The 18734-nt window shown below is 47.0% G+C and overlaps 2 protein-coding genes across 22 annotated transcripts in view; one reads left to right on the top strand and one right to left on the bottom strand.

Moving 5' to 3' along the window:
* The first annotated feature begins 3204 nt into the window (after positions 1-3204).
* FHL1 (four and a half LIM domains 1) lies at positions 3205-14106 on the top strand. Of its 2 annotated transcripts, none has more exons than XM_079318928.1 (6): positions 3205-3355; positions 9777-9958; positions 10826-11003; positions 11500-11669; positions 12221-12407; positions 13127-14106. In XM_079318928.1, exons 1-6 carry the CDS (start codon positions 3334-3336, stop codon positions 13282-13284), a joined length of 897 nt encoding a protein of 298 aa, XP_079175054.1. In that variant the 5' UTR covers positions 3205-3333; the 3' UTR covers positions 13285-14106. The 2 variants fall into 2 exon arrangements, with proteins under 2 accessions (XP_079175054.1, XP_079175055.1); XM_079318929.1 differs by having other exon boundaries at positions 3206-3355; positions 13130-14106.
* Positions 13169-18734, bottom strand: part of MAP7D3 (MAP7 domain containing 3) — a 44475-nt gene continuing 38909 nt past the window's right edge. For 13 of the 20 annotated variants that reach the window (XM_079318858.1, XM_079318873.1, XM_079318862.1 and 10 more), the window contains one exon: positions 13169-17864. In XM_079318858.1, the coding sequence (XP_079174984.1) occupies positions 17555-17864 (310 nt within the window). In that variant the 3' untranslated portion in view covers positions 13169-17554. The remainder of the gene's footprint in view (positions 17865-18734) is intronic. The other 7 variants (XM_079318874.1, XM_079318876.1, XM_079318859.1 and 4 more) reach the window with 3 other exon arrangements.

Raw genomic sequence — 18734 nt, 5'->3', positions numbered from 1 at the left:
CAAACACTGGATTTGATCCACAGACACTGAATTTGATCCACAAACACTAGATTTGAGCCACAGACACTGGATTTGAGCCACAAACACGGCTCTGCAGTGCCTGCTGCCAGTGCTGGGAGCAGGGAGCATGTTGGATGCTGAGCTCTGGGAGAGCTGGATCAGCCCCCAGGGTCAGTCCTTGTGCCAAACCTGCCCAGAATTTCTGTGCCACTGGGGACTGCTGCCTCTTATGCCTCTCTGATGGATCAGCTACAACTGCAAAGATCTTTTCCTTGCAGAAAAGAAAGCTGTATCTGTTTCCTATCTCCTCTCAAACACAGCTCTCTAAACAGTGATTTTCCTGTAAATTTTGTCTCTATACTAAAACAAACAAAGAAATGCTTTTTAAAAATGGTTTTATTTCTGCCTCAGAAGAGGCAAGGAAGTTTATAGCTGAGATCTGATGGGCAGGAGTGCTCTGTTGTGGGAAGACACATGCATGCAACCTGAGATATATAAAATTAAACTAAAAATTGATCTGGCCTCAGGACAGGAAGGGTAGGGAGCAGTGTGGAACTCATTTTATGGGAAGCCTGGTGAATGGCAGTGTGCTCTTCTGTGCAGGTGCACTGTGCACTGCCAGCAGCATGTATGGGAGCAGGAGGCACAGCATTACTTTAGGAGGAGCACAGGTGCTCTGCTGCTGGTATTTACTGCTGCTTTCTTTGATATTGGTGACTAATAGTTCATCAATGCCTGGCTTAGAACAGCTCTCTTTAGGAGTTTCTGCCTGTTGAATGACAGCAGGATGTGTGAGCAAGCTGAGAGACCCAGACCTTTTCTGGCAGAATTCTTAGGGCAAGAAAATACTCTGGAAATCACAACATGAATCATTTGTTTATCAGAGTGGATGACACTATGCCCCAGCCATGCTGCTCTGCAGCTGGGTGGGATCAGTGTGTCCAGGACAGCTCCCTGGAAAACCTACAGGACAGGTTTAATGTTAAAAACATGTCATCCCAAGCCTGCTATGCCCTGCTGTGCACTCACTGGTGTATTTGTAGCACTCTTCCCTCTGGGACTCAGAGAAGGGCTGAGGCAGGGCTGGCACAGCTCCAGTCTGGGGCACTCTCTCCTTCCAGGAGGTGTCTGCTCCTTGACACATTTCATGGGGCATTGATGTCTCTCCTTGGCACTTGGCTACACCTGCACCACTGCTGTGTTTGATCACCTGGGCTTGTGTGGGTGAGGAGGGACTTGGGAAGGAAAGGGAAATTGCCCAAAGTTATCTGCTTAAAACCAGGCAAAAAACCAAGAGCAGCAGTAGAGTTGTTCCATTCCTGCTGCTGGACCAGGAGGTCAAAGATGTAACCAAAATGGCCTTTGAATTCAGGTTTGCTCTGGGGGATCAGCAGGGGCTTTGCAGAGTGAGCTGTGCCAGGGAGCTCCACAGGCTTCCACAGGTCTGGATGTTCCTCCTGGTTTTTTGGCCAAACTTCCTCCCTCTGCTCTCTCCTCCAGCCCAATCCCATTGTGGGGCTGTGGACACACGTGTGTTTGTGCACATGAAATGTTGTGATGCCCAAGTGTCCATCCCTGCTCTGCACACCCCTCTGCAGCTGCCAAAGCTCTGCTGGTTGCAGCCACCTCCAGCCAGGGCATGGCACTGCTGGCACTGCTCCATCACCAGGATGGGAGCAGAGGCTTCTGATGGAAATACCTGGGCATTCTGGGGAAAGAAGGAAATGGCAGCTGGGTGGGAGGGTGCCAGGGCTTTGTGCAGGGAGCTAGAAAGGAATGAGGATGGCTAATGGTGCAAACTCTATGTGCATTGCCAAAAATGAACTCATGTCTGTAAATATTACACTGTGCACAGCAAGATTAGAACAGGAAAATACCAGTTGTTAGGGTTCCTGTTGCCATCTGAATTATGCAAACAATTTGCTGGAGTTTATAGATGAGCTGGGGCAGAATAACATTGGGTTTTTCCTTGCCAGAGTGTTTCAGTGCATTAGTATTTCAGCATGCTTCCCAGCCTCAATCTGCTGCAGCAGTGGATCCATGCTGTGCTCTTTTGGAATGGCATCCTGTCAAGAGTGGCCTTTTCCAGGCTGTGTTGGGAACTTGGAGGTGTGAGGATGCTGGTGGGATGCTGAGCTGGGGTGCTAAGATGGGTGTGAAGGCTCAGGGTCACCAAGCCCAGCTCAGGATGGGCACTGTGCACGTGTGTGGCTGCAGAGATGTTCCTGCCTGTAGCAGGGCTGCTCTTCAGAGGCCAGACACCCCCAGGATGGGCTCCCTGGAAGGAATGATAAACATTGGCTCTTCCCAGTGGCTGTCAGGGAGGGTCAGTGACTTTCCCACGGCCGTGCAGTGCGTCAGTGGGGAGGCAGGATCAGCAGCTGGGCGTCCCTGGCCCAGCCCTGAGCACTGCCAGCAGCACTTGCATCATGCAGAGGGACAGCAGAGCTGCTCAGCCTGGGGGTCCCCACAGCAGTGACCCCGAGCCAGAGCTCCCTCCCTGCCTGCTGTGGCTTGGGTGGAAACAGCTCAGCTGGAGCCATGGAGCTGGATCTTCCTGAGAGCTCCCTGAGTCAAGGGGACAGAGGCACAGCCAGATGCTGGAGTGCTCCATATCATGACACCCATCTTTCTAAGTGCTGCTCTCGTGGATTTGTTCCCTTTGAGCAGTTAATACTGTGATCTTCCTTAAGGAAGAAGCTGGTGAAGGAGCAAGAATGGCAGTGAAAGGTCAGCACAGCCTCCATGTAGAGAGCAAATCCAACCCACCATGAAGGGAGGTGCTGGTACTTCTGTGGGCTGCCAGCTGAGGCCCCTGGGGTACAGCCACAACCTTTCTGGGCCAGAAGACATCCCTTTGCTGGCTCCTGGGGCTGCAGGCCCCCACAGGGCTGTGATCCTCCTCTTCCCTTCAGCATGACAGAGCAGCAGCAATGCTGGGTCTGTAATTTAGCTCAGGACTGTTACAAGACACAATCTCACTCTAAAGCCAAGGCCAAATACTACCAGCATGGGGTCAAGTTCATGAGTTCATTCTGCCTTTGGGACTAATTTGGGTGCTGAGTAGCTGGGCAGGTATTTGACTGTTGCCTGCAGAGACCTAGAGGTCTCAGGATCCTATTCTTCTCCCTCAGATCACCTAAAATGGTAAGAATTTCCAAGGGGGATTAAGGTTGTGATCTCTGGGGAGGGGAGTGGACATCTGGTAGGAGTCCTGTCCATATTAATAGCCTCCCTTTAAATGTATGTTATCAAATGGGGCAGCTCCTTATCAGCCTGGAGACTCTGAACTCCATTACCTGAGGGGCTGCTGGTGACTTTGGGCTGCTGACCATGGCTTTCCACAGGCACACAGGTAGAGGGGATGTGCTGCCAGGTGTTGAGGGAGTACTCCTGGTAAATGGGGAGGAGGGTTTTGCTAAGAGGCTTCTATGTCAGAAAAAAACTTTGAATGCAGACTCAAACCTAGAAATCTGCAGCTGTAACTCCTGATGGCAAATGGGCTGATAGCCAGTGGGAGAGACTGGTACTGGAGCAGAGTGGTGGTGGTGGCTTTGGTTATTTTGTAAAATGCATTGGATGGTAAATGTTTTTGTATGTGCTGCTGTGGGAAGGCTGGGCTCAGCTGTTATTTGAACAAGACTTGGTTAAAAGGGGGGATAATGCTCCTCCTTGCTTCAAGTTTACTGCAGTGAGCAGAAAAACCCTGAGCAGAGGGGAGGCCAGTGTGTAAATCTTGAAGGTTTGCTTTGCTCTGGTGGGAAATTTGTGGTTATTCCCTCTTCTCTGTGTGTCTTTTAGTTCAGATGGTCTGACCCTTACCAGTGATAAGAAAATGTTAATTTTTCCATTAACACTGACAGGAATCTTGAGATCATATTTTACATTGTCTCCATGGCATGCAGCTGTGCTGTCCCATCCTGACTTGTCCCTCCAGCCCTGCAGCTGAAGGCAATCAGAAGCTCTTTGGGATTTTTGAAAGCCTGTCTCACCCTTAGAAGGTGTTTTTGTGCACATCCAGGGTGTATTCACAGTACAGTGGCAGTGCCACTCATCCCTTGGTGGGACACTGAGGTGGGTGTCCCTGGGGAGAAGGTGTCAATCTGGGGCACAGCTCCTCCAGCTGAGCTGCTGCACACCAGGAGCCAGGGCTGCTCATGAGACCTGGGGACAGAGAGCCTCCTCAAAACTGGGGAGAAAAGGCACAGTTTGCTCTCAGCTTCCCAGGACAGGGCACACAACTGAGGCTGCTTGCAGAGCACAAAACTGCTCAGGATTTGTGTGGATGCACATACATGTTATGCAGGGCACCCCTGTGAGTAAAATCTGACTTCTGAGGTGTCATTTGATGTAAGGTGTTTAACTTCAGCCCAAAAGACTCACCAATGCTGTAGCATCCTTCCATTATACTCCCAGCTATATAATTTTTTCTTTCTCATCTTCCACAGGGGATGTCCCCTGGGACAAGAACTCCCAGACTTGATGCTGTGCTGTAATAGAAAATGCTGCAGGGTGTTCAGAGCAGATGCTGAGGTTGGAGAGCTGCAGCCAAACAGTCAGAGCATGGTGCCTGATCCTGCAGACCACAGGAACCCCAGGGCAGCTGTGGGGGTATCACAGTGCCTGCTCAGGGTGGGGCTGAACCCTCCAGAGCAGGAGGAAATCTCATTTTGGCACCTGGGAGCACCTGGGTGTGAGGAGGGCATCCAGCTGCTGAGGTGGGGCATTGGCTGGGAATATAATTGGGGAATCTCAAAGAACAAAATTAATGCAGCCACAGAGTTAGTTACTGAACAGGATTTGTTCAGTTTTGAAAGGTTTGGACTTTGTTGCTTAAACTCTGCCTAAAGTGCTCAGCCTTACTTAAGGCAGTGGTGCCTTGTTAGCCTTCCCAGGGCTCTGCACTGAGTGCCAAAGCAATCCCTGGGGAAGTGTTTGTGGGGCTGGGCCAGTGATTTTTAATAAACAGCATGTCCCTACTTCCCTAGGGAACTGTGAAGATTTAGTAATGACTGGGATGAGCTCAGACATGGTGGCAATAGGACCATAGGGAATGTTTTTGGCAACTGCCTGAGGAACTTGGAGCTGTTCTTGCTCTAAATAAAGAAGCTTTCCTTTTATCAACAGATTAATTTTTGAATTATAGAGTATGAGACTGCACGTGCCCCAGCCTGGCAATGGGAGAGAACAGCTCTGGTATTTTCAGCCCTCCCAGCAAAAATGACCTACAGGAGATTTCTGTCTTTCCTTGGGCTTTGCAAATGTTTGTGCCAATTCAGTCCTGAGTGTCACTTTGCATTTGGGATTAACAGGACTCTTCTTTTAAGGGTTTCCCAGGTATTTATAGCAAACCATGAGACATTGCATAGAGGAATGCTGAGAATAGTAACTCAGGTGACAGAGCAGGGCTGCCAGAACTCATCTGAAACAGGCAGGTGCAGCCAGGGCCTGGCAGTGTGGGGCTGTGCACTCAGTCTGCTGAGGAAAAAGAAAACTAATGGAGAGTCAAAAAGCACTTTTTCTTCCATATGCAACTCTGTGTAGGGCAGAGGGTTAGCAACTCCAAGCTCATCTTCTTTTTTAAGTGGCAGAATAATCTGTAAAGTGTAAGTACAGTTTCTCTGGTTGTGTTTAGAGACTACACTTCAAGTTCTTCCTTAGAGGTTTATCACATTTAAACATATTCCCCAGAGACATTAACACAGAGCCTGTGCTAAGTGTTTTGCTTATCAGCTGTGCTCCAGCTCCCTTCCCTGAAAGCTTTGGTTCTATTTATTGTGCAAACCACTGTGATGGTGCTTTGGGTTTTTGGCTGAAGTGGGATGAGCCAGGGTGATGGCAGGAGCCCAGGGGGAGGCAGGGGTTGTGTGGGGTGGCACTTCTCAGGTGTGCACCCTTTCCATCCCAAAGCTGGCCATGCTGCAGGGTGCAGATGTGGCCCCAGTGACCTCTGTGACTGCTTGGTGCTGGTACCCCTTGAGGTGCAGGGAAGCCCCTGGGGCTGAGTGTTGGAGATGTCTGCAGGATGGGAGGTGTGGCTGTCCAAGGGCTGGCTTTGTCAAGTAGAAGATGCTTTCAGGGGACAAGTGGCAAACTGGCACCCCTGTGGTCAGGTAAATGTTAGGGTTGTATTCCAGTGGATCTTTGTGCCAAACACCCTGATATCTGAGAAGGCCACTGGCCTGGCCTTCTGCCCTCCAGCTGTAGCCAAATCCATCAGAGAGCTACATTTAGAGAGCAGCCTGCCAGGGCTGGTGGGACAGGGATCCCTTGCTTAGAGAGAGATTAGTTTCTGGAATTATGGTTGTATTTTTCTTCATCTCCTATTGAGGTCTTCTAGGCTATTTAAGGATGGCACATTCTGCATTTACCCCTCTCCCCAGCTGCCTCTGCTATCTGTTTCCACCTGCTTCTCTCCAGCAGAACAATCCTCTGCACATGCCTGGCAGGGGAATAGTTCCAGCCTGTCCATACTTCTCCTCTGGTTTATAAATCCCATTCTGTGGCCTCAGTGCCAAGCTAACATGGGGTTTGGATCAATGCATGTCCTCAGGAGATGTGATTCTCCTGGGGCTAAACAAGAGAGTCTTGACCAGGCTCTCCAGAGATGCCACAGTCTGGTGTAAGGATGCAGCCACAGAAACTCCTGTTCAAGTGACTTCCAAGCTAAAACATCTGTATCACTGTCATTTTAAGCACAGCAGTGTGAAAAGAAGCACAGAGGTTCAGTGCACTGGGTTTTAGTGGTAGTTGGTGAATGTTTTCCCTGGTTTTGGGTTGCTGTAGCACTGTTGTACCCTGGTGTGAATCCCTACTCTGTGCACAGCAGCTGCTGCACTGCTCATACAGGAAGGGATGATGAGGGCACTAAATAAAGACCCTGAGGATGTAATGATTTCCCCATATACCCAGTGTACCCTTAGTTTTATAACTTGTCTACTTTTCAGACAGTGAAGACAGGCCAGGGTTAATATACCTGGAAGCTCTGGAAAGTTATGCTGTGGGGACCTGGTGCAGCTGGAGGGTGAACAGGTTATTAAAGAGATAAACAACTCCAAACCCATGACCTGCTGCCAAGCAGCCTTTAGAAATACATTTATTTTTATACAGAGCACAAGAAATATCTGCTGTTTACCTTCCATGAGAGGGGACAGGACTGCTGAGGGAACCAGCTAAAGGATACTAAATGAAGCTGAGCTCTGAAGTGTCCACAGATGTTTACTCCATTTGGGGAAAATAATCTGGTGGCCCCAGCACAGCTGCTGCTGGCCTGGGGCTCCACTCTGGTGGCTGTCAGGGCTCTTGTGCACCATAGCCTGGGTGCTGTGGGTCTGGCTGATGTGAGCTCCAGACCTGGCACAGGTGAACAGAGCCACGAGCAGCCAGCACATTTACAGGGGCAGTGCCACCACTGCATCTTCACTGCAGGCAAGGGGGCAGAGGTGCCTTTCCTGGCTCTAGATCAGGAATTCAGGAATGATAGAAAGTCTTTGGAAAAGCTGGGAGCAAATTCATGCCCCTGCCTGAGTATGGGGGAGTTTCTGGTGTGTGAGATGCAGGAGGCAGGCAGGAGCTGTGTGCACAGCCAGACTGGGGGCTGCCACCCCAGTGTTAATTTGCCTGTGGAGCTCCAGAGCTGCTGTGATAAATGTGTCTCACATTAGCACAAGATGAGTTACATGGGAACACAGGCTTGTGTTGCTCCCTGAGCCATACTTTCAAGATTATGTGCTCAGGTTGAGAGCAACCCTAAAGCTGAGATCAGGGACATTTCAATACCCTTTGCCCTGGACTCTGCAATTGCATTTCTTCCAAATAAAACCCACCTGCTTGCTAGAGCTCTGCAGAGCTGGTGGTGGCTCACATAGTTTCCATGTTTCTCAGCTGTTTATCTGTTTCATTTGCTTGAGCAGGTACCTCAAAGCCCTTGGTGTGGTTGTCAGCAGGACATGGCATTCCCTGGCCTTGCCAAGGGAATATTTCCAGATCTTGTCCCCCCCACAGTACAATTCCTACCAGCTCAGCCTCCAGCCTGCCTCTGTCAGTTTTAGGGGAAGGAATAGGGTGTGAGCAGAGCCTCCACCCCTGCTGCAGCCTCCCTATGTGAAACTTTTCTTTAGGGCTCTTTGTCCTACTTTCTGAAATCTAAATCCTTCAACTTGTTCTGGCCCTATGCTGTTGAGAGGAGGCAGTGTGTGACTCCTGGATTTCAAAGCCTGCCAGGTGACAGTGTGAGTCCCACTCCTCCTGGCCCAGAGGAGGCAGAGGCTCTGCTATGATGGCAAAGCCCTCTGGTGTGTACCCAGCAGTGTGGGGCTCTTCCTGGTGTGGTCTGTTGAGGCTGGGCCCTGTAGCTGATGGTACATCTGGAATTGCTGGGGTGGGGAAGTGTCCATGCCAATCCTGTGAACAGCCCTTAGGCCATAACAGGGCAGACCAAGAGCATCCTGCAGCCAAGGGTGAGCCCACACTGACCCTGCCTTGTTGTGAGGGCACAGCCAGGAGTGGCACACCCTGCCTGCACCCCAAAACCCAGACTGGTTTGCTTTATAAAGGCACATTGTGCTGGCTTGGAGCAGCACGGCTGGAATAAGCACTGTTGTACCCCTGAGCTCTGTGAGGAACAGGCTCCAAGGTAGCCCCAGGGCTGGTGGGTGGTCCAAGGTGATGGAGGCAGCAGCAATTTGTATGGCCTGACTCTGTTCTCTCCCTTCCTTGCTCTGTGCTGATGCTGCTGCTCTATCAGGAAGAGAGGACATTTCCTCTTGGCAGTCTCTGTTCCAGACCACAGCCACATTTCCCACACAGCTGGTGATGATGCAGAAAGCTCAAGGCTGTGTCCCCTGTGTTGGGAAATGGGCTCTGCAGTGCTGGGGACATGAGTAGCAGAGGCAGAAATGGAGAGATGTCTCTGTGTACTTCTGTAACTTATATGTTCTCTCCCTGGAAGTGCTCCAGGCCAGGCTGGATGGGGCTTTAAGCAACCTGATGTAGTGGCTGGCACCCCTGTCCATAGCAGGGGGTTGGAACAAGATGATCTTTAAGGTTCCTTCAAACCCAAACCAGTCCAGGATTCCCTGAGCCCTTGTAGCCCTCTCACAAGAGTGTGGGTGGCTTCTGCTGAGGAAGGGATGGAATGGAGGAGAATGGGAGTGCAGGAAGGGATGGGTGTCTGGGGAGAAAGTGTGAGCCAAAGTGGAAAATCCTCCAGCAAAGATTCCCCACACCCACTGACAGCTCCCTGGCCATGGTGGAACATCAGACCTTGGCAGAGCCTTAATGGTGTGAACTGAAAAATATCTCTCCATGGAGGCAGATTTTTTTTCCTTATGATTTGATATGTGAAAGCCTGGTGAAAAGAGGCAGCTGGAAGCTGCACAGCTATCCAGCACAAAAGGCCTTGGAGGGCTGCAGCTGGCTGTGGGTTCAGGCTGGAAACATGGAAACAATTCCACTCTGCTCATGTTTGTTGGTGATTTCTGCACACAAGGGATGTGGTGCCTCAGCCAGGACCTCACTGAGGCCTGTGGTAATGAACTAAGAGGCTCCCAGGGAGAGCTTAGGTGCCATTACCCTTGGTAAATAAACCAATCTAGCATCCTTGCACTTACAAGGGGATGGGGAAAAGTCTGCTTTGAGATTGCTGTGCTCAGCTGGAGCTGCTTGCTCTATCAAGGAGCCCTTGAGGAGTGTGGCACCAGCACCTCTAGCTCACCCCTGAGCCTGCTGAGCTGTCGGGGCTCAGTGCTGTCCCCTCAGCTGCTGTGCTCCCGCAGGTCCTGGCAGCTACACCGTGGGCACCATGTCGGAGCGCTTCGACTGCCACTACTGCCGGGACCCGCTGCAGGGCAAGCGGTACGTGCAGAAGGAGGGGAGGCACTGCTGCGTCAAGTGCTTCGAGAAGTTCTGCGCCAACACCTGCACCGAGTGCAAGAAACCCATCGGGGCCGACTCCAAGGTCAGTGAGAGCACCTCAGGGTGGGGAGAGGGAAGTGCTGATCCCCTCCTGCCTGCTCTTTGGGAATCCAGCTGTGGGTTCAGCGGGCTGGGGCGTGCACAGGGGTGCTCATGGTGGCTGCTTTGGCACAGGAGCTCCTTTCAGGGTCTGGATTCTGCTGCAAATGCTGAATTGCACAGCCTGCATAGGGCCTGCAAAACTCATCTGATTTTTGTCAGTTTGTCAGATGCTTATTGCTTCCTGATAGAAATCAAGAGTTCTTTATACATAGAGAGAGCAGCTGGATGGCAAGATGGATGGTTCTGCTGGGTTTTTTCCCTTATGTTAATTTATAATAGTATCTCTGATGTTCAGACACCAGAACAGCAGGCAGCACATGAAGAAACACAAATGCAGGACCTGCAAATATCTGCAAGCATAGTGGTTGAAACTGTTTTGACCTCCATGAAAACTGGAAATTGGTCTGTTGCTTATGTATAGAAATATGATATGATGGAAGTCATTAGTGTGTACCTTCAGGGCCAGATAAACATTTATGGCAATAATAATTACACCTGAACAAGAGGGAAAGTAAGAACCTGAGAAGCACACACTGGCAGAACTTCAAATCTCCAAGCTGTTGGTTTGAAGCATCTTCTGCCCCCCTGAAAGTCCAAAGTGAATGTGATTGTGTCAGTTTGGTTAAATGTCCTTCCCTTAAGTGCTGGAAGAGCAGCTGTAGCCCTACCCACTGAATTAGACAAACCTAGGAACAACAATTCCATCCTTTACTGCCCAGCCTGCTGAGACATGAGCTTAGATTTAGAGCTGCTCAGGGGGAGAGAAAAGCTTCTCATCCCTTTGTCCCTTTTTTCGTGTTCACTCCAGGAGCTGCATTTCAAGAACCGCTACTGGCACGACAATTGCTTCCGCTGCTTCAAGTGCTACACGTCCCTGGTCAACGAGCCCTTCATGCTGAGGGAGAACAACAAGGTTTGGTGCAGCAACTGCACTGCTGCTGAGGATGCACCCAGGTGTAAGGGCTGCTTCAAGCCCATTATTGCAGGTACTGTGCAGTGGCAGGGGGCTGAGGGTCATGTTGTGCTCTAGGGCAGAACCAGGGTGGTTTATCAGGCTGTGGAGGGTGTAGTTAGGGGTTTGGGCATCACAGTGGGAAGCTGGGGCACCTCAGAGTAGTAAATTTGGACTGTTGCTCTCACCTGTCTATTTTATTCAGGTGTTGAAAGGCTGCTTTACAGTTAACCCTCATGTGGGTAACTTGCCCTTATGTTACTCTTAAACCACTTCTACCAAAAGCTTTGCTTGTTAATCAAGCTCCTAAAAGGCTCAGGCAGGTGATCTGATAACTATTTTAAGAAAATCTAGCAGGCCCTGGCTAAAACCAGATACAGAAACTACCAGCTCATCCCTTGCCTGCATTCCAGAGGAATCCTGGGCATAGCTATGGACAGGTCTTGCCTGGAGACTTTACACTGCACAGGGGGAAGGGTTTGCCACGGGCCTCAAATCTCACAGGACAACTGATTTTTTACCTGTTGCAGGAGACCAAAATGTTGAGTACAAGAAGATGGTCTGGCACAAGGACTGCTTCACCTGCAGCCAGTGCAAGCAAGTGATTGGATCTGGGAGCTTCTTCCCCAAGGGTGATGAATTCTACTGTGTCTCCTGCCATGAGCACAAGTTTGCCAAGACCTGTGCTAAGTGCAAGAATGTAAGTCCTTCCCATCTGCAGAGGCAGCTGCCAGAACCAGCCCTCCTTTGCTTTTGGGAGCTGGGAGGGTGAACCTGCAGGCAGACCATGCTGAAGCTGTACCAATGCTGATGTTCTTCCCGAGAAATTGGTGCCAGAATGATGGGAGAGCTGATGGTTCCTGTGCATTACAAGATCTGGGCAGGGGTGGTTGGGTTAGCTGATGGCAACACTGCAGAAACCAAGTGATACCAGTCTTGCACTTGCCTTGGGGATTGTTTAAGCTCTATAGTGGTACTGAATAGTCAAGAAGTGAAACAGTAGCTGTTTTACAACTCCTGCAACTGATTAGTGTGGAATTTCAGTTACTGCAGGTAAAAGAAAGTATTATCAAAGTGCCAGGTATGTGGGATTTCAGGTTAGAGGGACTCAAGTGCACTGTGCAGTTAAATTTTGATGCAAACTTTGGAAAGATCTCCATGACAAAGCTTTCCTACCCTGCACCCTGTGCCTGTGTCAGCTCTCTTCTCCCCTGCTGATTCTCAACCACACCTCTGCCCTTCCCCTCCCAGCCCATCACTTCTGGAGGCCTCACTTACCAGGAACAGCCTTGGCATTCCGAGTGTTTCATTTGCTCCAACTGCAAGAAGCAGCTGGGTGGGAAGCGTTTCACAGCTGTGGAGGATCAGTTTTACTGCGTCGAATGCTACAAGGAGTGTGTTGCCAAGAAGTGTGCTGGATGCAAGAATCCTATTACAGGTATGTTGGGTTAATTGCAGCTTGGGGGCAGTGGGTGCTGAAGGTCAGGACAGTGATGCCCCAAAGACAGGGAGCCCAGGGATGGGTAACATCAGAAGCAGGTCTGGTAACCCAAGCCCAATCCCAGCATTTTACATGTGATCTGACTCTGAGCCACGTGCTTGTGCTGGATGGAGGCTGAGCTAGTAACTGAGCCCTTCAGCCTCTGCATGTCTCAAATTTACCTGCTTCAAAACTCCCCCTGCCAGAACTGCTCCCACCCATATCTTAGTTTGGGACCCTTAAGTCTAGAACGAGTGGTGTTTTGTGGCCCCAAAGGGACATTTGTACCCCTCAATAAAAGATGTACTTTACACTTAAAACTCACTGGATTACAGAGCTCAGCCCTGAAATGTGAGCACTGTCCTGCCAGTCCCATGAGGCTCACCTTCCATCCTGCATTTCAGAGCATGGATCTGAGCCCACAAGTGTTTATATCCCAACCTCTTATTGCTCCACATCTCTCCTTGACTGTTTACTGGAGAAAGGAGCCAAGGAGAAAAGTTCAGTGCAGAGACAAGCCTTATGCTAACTAAGATACTTGTTTCTCCAAGAAACACAACGCAGCAAAGCCATGCCTGGGGCAGCTCTGGGGCAGCAGGAGCAGGCTGTGCTGCTTGTGGGATAACCCAGCCAAGGCAAAGCTACTATCGCCGTCCTATAATTGTGTTCTCTCCTAGCAGGATTTGGAAGAGGAACCAGTGTGGTTAACTACGAAGATGAATCCTGGCACGATTACTGTTTCAAATGCACAAAGTGTGCCCGTGGTCTGGCCAACAAGCGCTTTGTTTGCCATAATGGAAAAATTTATTGTGCTGAGTGTCCCAAACGACTGTAAATGAGCAGATGTAAGATGGAGTTTAAAGCCCTGCTTTCCCAAACAGTCCTGGTAAAAGAGCAGGTTTTTGCATGTTGACAATTTTAACTTTTTCCTTTTTAGTGTAAGCACTAAATTAGCCTCAATATACTGGGTTTGACTTTTGAAGCTCCTGCAGTACAAAAGCATGTAGCCTTGCAAAAATCTAACCTTGGTTCCAAGTAACTCCTATTATGAAGGCTTGAAATGCTGTTAGATTGAGAGATCCACACACTGCATCATCTGTGTGTGGCTTAAACTAAAACAAATCTAGTTTTAAACTTATCTGGTATATGATTAAGCTTGGCACTTAACTGAAGTGGGTTTGACAAGGCATGCAACTCCAACACAGAGATGCAAAGATTGCACCTGGGATCAGAGGGATCCATTGTTATGCTTCTACAAGTACAGATACACAACAAACACCACATCATTAATAAGTAATAAATACCTTAGCTTATTCTACAACACCACATTGCAGCACATGTACGGAATGGCTTCATCTTACAGATAACAATGTTTTGGCAGTGACATTTAGCTTAGTTAAGTTTCCATAAACTTGTTTTAGTCTTGATTTCCGCATGGTTTGCCTGCAAGTTTTCCTCATCAGCTTTTTTTATATCATTGTTTAAACAAGGCTGTCTATGTACAATTATTAATCCATTAACAAGTAGTAAATCTTTCACCTACAACATGCACATGCATTTACAGTGCCTTAAAAATAGCTCAGACAAGGCTAGCTCTCCTATCATGTCAGTGTATGTTTAGTGACTGAATAAAAGTGAGAATAGTGCCTGCTTGGAATCAATAGTCTGGACATTTTTTTTTTTTTTTTATCATTTTGCCATCTTACATGATTGATGTGCCTTAGGGGTGAATTACTGAAACCAAGTCTACTACATTGATACTGGCAAAATAAGAGTCAGCTGTGCTGTCATTGCACCCTTAAATATCTGAGGACTAAAGGAACTATTTCCATAAACTAATTAATTTTTTTAATATATAACTGACACTGGACCATCTGCCAGAAACAGCCTGTGTGAAAAAGCCCTTTGGAGAGCATATGTACAGCCACTGCTCATGCACAGATCTACCATGCTTCAGCAACCTGAAAGCTGGTTTAAGGAAAGGGTTTTTTCCACAACAGTAAAACTTTATCAACTGGATCTTCTCCAGCCATTCCCTTTCAACTACTGACAGAGAACCCTTACCAAAAATGAAAAGGCAGCATCTTGCTGGTCACTGTTCCACTGTTGGACTCACCCTCACAACACAGAGATGCTGCTGCTGCAGGGGAAAGGCAAAGGCTGGCAGGGAAAAGCAGGTTAAAGAATTCCTCAGCTCAGATCATGCCATCAACATGGACAAACACAGCAAGAGCTGGAGATGTTAGTGCAAACCCTCTCAACCACACAGATGCAACTGCCAGAGGCTGCTGGTTAGGGAATCTGCAGCTGGAGCAGTTAGAGCAGCACCAGAGTGCATCCCAAGGCAGGTCAGCATGGCAAGGGCTGGAGAGGCCTAGTAAGGTCACATTCAACATTCCAGAAATAAAGCATTGTTCAACTGCAAAGTTTATTTAACTGTGAGCACGTATTTACACAGGGCTGGATCAGATCATCCAACAAATCTCAGCACAGAAAAAATATCAGCATCTTTGTTAGAATGATTGTCTCTGCCAGAACAAACAGCTATCATACAAAAATACAGTCTTCCTTTTACCTAAGGCACTGCTCTAAAGTCTAAAACAGTTCTAGAGTATTTCTGAACAGCAAGAGGGAGAAGGCTGAGGGCTCCTGTTGCAGCTGAGGTGTCGAGGAGAGAACAGGGGTGGTTCCAGCAAACCCACTGCAAACAGCTGCTGCTCCATGCATCCCTGCAACTGGGGGGCAGCCAGTGGGCTGCAGCAGGTTTGGAGACAGCTGCTCTTTAAAGTCATCACCTATCCAGTCTGTCTGGTACAGGAGACATCAGAAAAGGCTGCATTATTACTTTTAGTAGCAATTTTCAGAAGATGCTTCGTTAATCTCTTCATGCTGAAAAAAGCAGGCAAGTTCAGGTTAAATAGATTATTTAATGCAGGCTTCAGGGGAAGGGAAATATATATGCAGCTTGCAGCCACTGTTATAGAGGTGGAACTGGAACACTTAGAATAATTAACAAGAACAAAACATGACTTCAATGGTCTAATACTGTTATGTACACAATAAAATAATACTTCCATAAGTGTAGATAAATAAGTAATTCAAAAGGAAAACATTTTTAAAAACCTGACACCTTAAACTACACCAACAGACAAATCTAGGGACTTAACATTTTTGTAATATATTAGAGCACATGCTGAAAAAATGTTTTGATGTTTGCCAATAGTTCAAAACATATTAGTGATGGTACAACACTTGCATTTTGAAACTGCCAATATTTTCACATTAGATAATAATGAGTTTTTCTTCTCCATTCAAAACTGAAATACTCAATTTTGCATTTTTAAATAGCACATGAACCAACAAGCAGAAACATTTTTCTAGACATTAAAAAGGGAGTTCAGCTTTAACATGAACTGAGTCTTTTATTTCATCAAGATCATTTTAGAAATATGCAAAGTCTGCAGCTAACTGAGGAGCCTCCAGTGGCATGTTCTACATGATACTGATATGAAAAAAGAAAAAAAAGACTCAATCAGGTTACTGCAAAGGGGAAACAAGGAATATTTGAACTAGGAAACCTCATCTAACAATTAGCAAAACGAACAAAAAAAAAGAACATTAGCACAACAGTTTCCCTGAAATGTTTCAAGGTGCAAATTAAGTTTGTCATCCCTCCCCTGGTGTTTTTTGCAAACTTGAAGATGGATAAAAGTAAACAAGCAGCTTTTCAAAACAAGGCCTTCGGTACTTGAGAAAACACTGGATTACTGAAGTGCAATCAGATTATTTCCAGGTCTCTAGTGTTCACAGTTCTGTCCAAAGAGCAAAGAGAAGAAAACATTTAACCATCATAACTGTGTGTATGCCACATGCATCCATCATCACTGTCAGTCTACATCCAGGAGTGAGCACAGAACCACTTGGTCACTCACAGTCCAAAACCTGCACAGTAGATTTTCTTTAATTGTACAGGAATATTCATTTTCCAAGTTATGTACAGAATTCTTAAATTGTATTACGTCTAAAAATTTTCAAGTTCAAAATTAAAAGGCCACACTTCCTTCACTAAAAAGTTAATGAGTCTGATCACAACAAAAAGTGATCAGCAGAACCACAAGAAATTTGTCTATTCCCATGGCCCAGCCTGTTGTGGCCTCAAGGGAAGCCTCCATCAGGGTGTGCCCATGGAATTAAAATTCACAAGACGCAGAGTGACAGAGGAGACTCGGGAAACAGTTCACTCTAGAAAAGTGCTACACTTTAATCAAAGAAAGTGCTACACATCACTGGAAGGAAATGTGGATAGCAAGGCTTGTTCTTCCACTAGCATTCACTTCAACTGATCACACAGTCATTTATCCCATGGAAAGAGATCTCCTGTGAAAACAGCCCTTTGAGGTTTGGCTCCAGCACCAGAGAAGTCCAGTCTGACATGAACTGGCTCCCTGAAGCTGCTCTGACACACTGTGCACTGCACTGCAGCAGGGCTTGGCTGCTCAAGGACCTGTGCCTTGAGATGCAGCCCTGCCTCTTTCAGAAAATTCAGAATATTTTGTATGTGTACAGCTTTATTACTCCTCCCAAAATGCAACACAACCATCTGTGGAATTTCAGCTTGGTGTTATTTGCCTCAGTGAAGTGAAAGACTGTTGTACAGTAAATAGAGAGGACAGCTAACACACTGCTAAGAGTCTGAAGAGACCTTGTAAGACCATGCAGGTCAGCATCAAAAACAGAACATGCCTTGGGGTAGAGTTACATCAGACACCTTTCAAACTATTTTGTATCTTCAAAAGTAACATGTGCCATTTAACATATCTTAGAAAAACCTTAAAGTACAACACAGGAGTTTCAATGCTTTTTGGAACTTCACAAGGGCTCAGCTGTGTCTTTGGAAGAGCCTTAATGTTGGGCCTTATCAAGTCCCTAAAGAGGCATCAGTTGGTGACTCCTTTTGACAGGATTCAAGTTAAAAGCACTAAAGAGCCTTCCCTCCAGTCTACACATTGGAAAAAGTGCCTTGAAAATAAGAAGCTGTAGTTAAGGCAAGGAGAGCAAAATGCAAGGAAGTGAATTGCCTAGCCAGGGGAAGAGAGACAGGGAAGTCAGCTTGGATTACCTGATGAAGCATCTATAGGTTTGGTCAATGAATTCACTGCACCATCTTCCTCAAAAGCCAATTTGGGACTAGAAGGTATTGTAGCAGCATCATTCAAGTTTTGATTACAGTTACCAGCAGAGATGCTGTCTGAGCTCAGTTTGGTTGACTTGGAATGTACTCCAACATCAATGAACTCCTCAAAAGTCCATGAACCAGATTTTCCATTGAGGTTCTGAATGAGTCCAATTGTATGATCAGCTTCATGAACACCCAACTTCCCCAAGTCATCCATAACCATTTCTTTTGCAGGATGGCTAAAAAAAAAAAATAATAAAAAAAAAGGAGAATGGATACTTGTATTGCAGTTTCCACATGTTTAACCTTTACATTGATTCCAGGACAGACAATTAACAGTCTGCATACTCTGCAAAGCACTGAATAGCCCACAGGCATTCCCAGACAAGCTCCAGCTGCCACACAGGATCTCTCCTCCAAGAGCCAAGAACAACTCAGCAATATATACCCACTTTTTACTACACTAACAGCTCTCAGGTAAGGTTTCTGGCTCTAGAAATTTGATATAAGAAAGTCACAAGTTCAAAGCCTTGATCATTAAGTCTTGATTTTTGTAGGATGCATTTTTCCCCCTTTTTCTTTCTCCAGCTAAGATTTTTTGAACCCAAAACTAAGTCTCAGAAGACAGGCAATATTTAAAACAGATTCAAAAGCTAAACCCAAATTAAGATCAATTTCATTCATTTTTAGGACAATCATGGAAATGTCTTTATACTCTATCACTGGAGGAATGACATTAATTTATCATCACTTTAAAAAAGTGTTCACAATGCCATTTCTAAATCATTAGCATTTAGATGAGCAAATGAAACAAGGATCAGAGGACAAATTTTCCAGTAGTAGATGAAAATGCTTTACAGTAAAAAAAAAAAAAAATTAAAATAGTAGAAGAACCGAATTCCTCAGTAAGAGAGGCTTCTGCATTGTATCTAATGATTCAGCACAACCAAAAGCATTCTAGAGCTTTCTGTAGGTTGTTTTTCCTTTCCAGTGTTATCCTCCTCCCTCTTGCTTAATGTTTTGTTAATGAGAAGAACTGCAAGGCATTTCAATGGAAAAGGTTTCAAGCCCATGTCAATTTTTATAATCAACACTGCCATGTTGCTGGC

Source organism: Erithacus rubecula, assembly GCF_903797595.1.
Source record: "Erithacus rubecula genome assembly, chromosome: 15".
Classification (NCBI taxonomy): Eukaryota; Metazoa; Chordata; class Aves; order Passeriformes; family Muscicapidae; genus Erithacus; species Erithacus rubecula.
The sequence above is the reverse complement of the archived record's forward strand: the minus strand, read 5'-3'. Positions and strand labels throughout refer to the sequence as shown.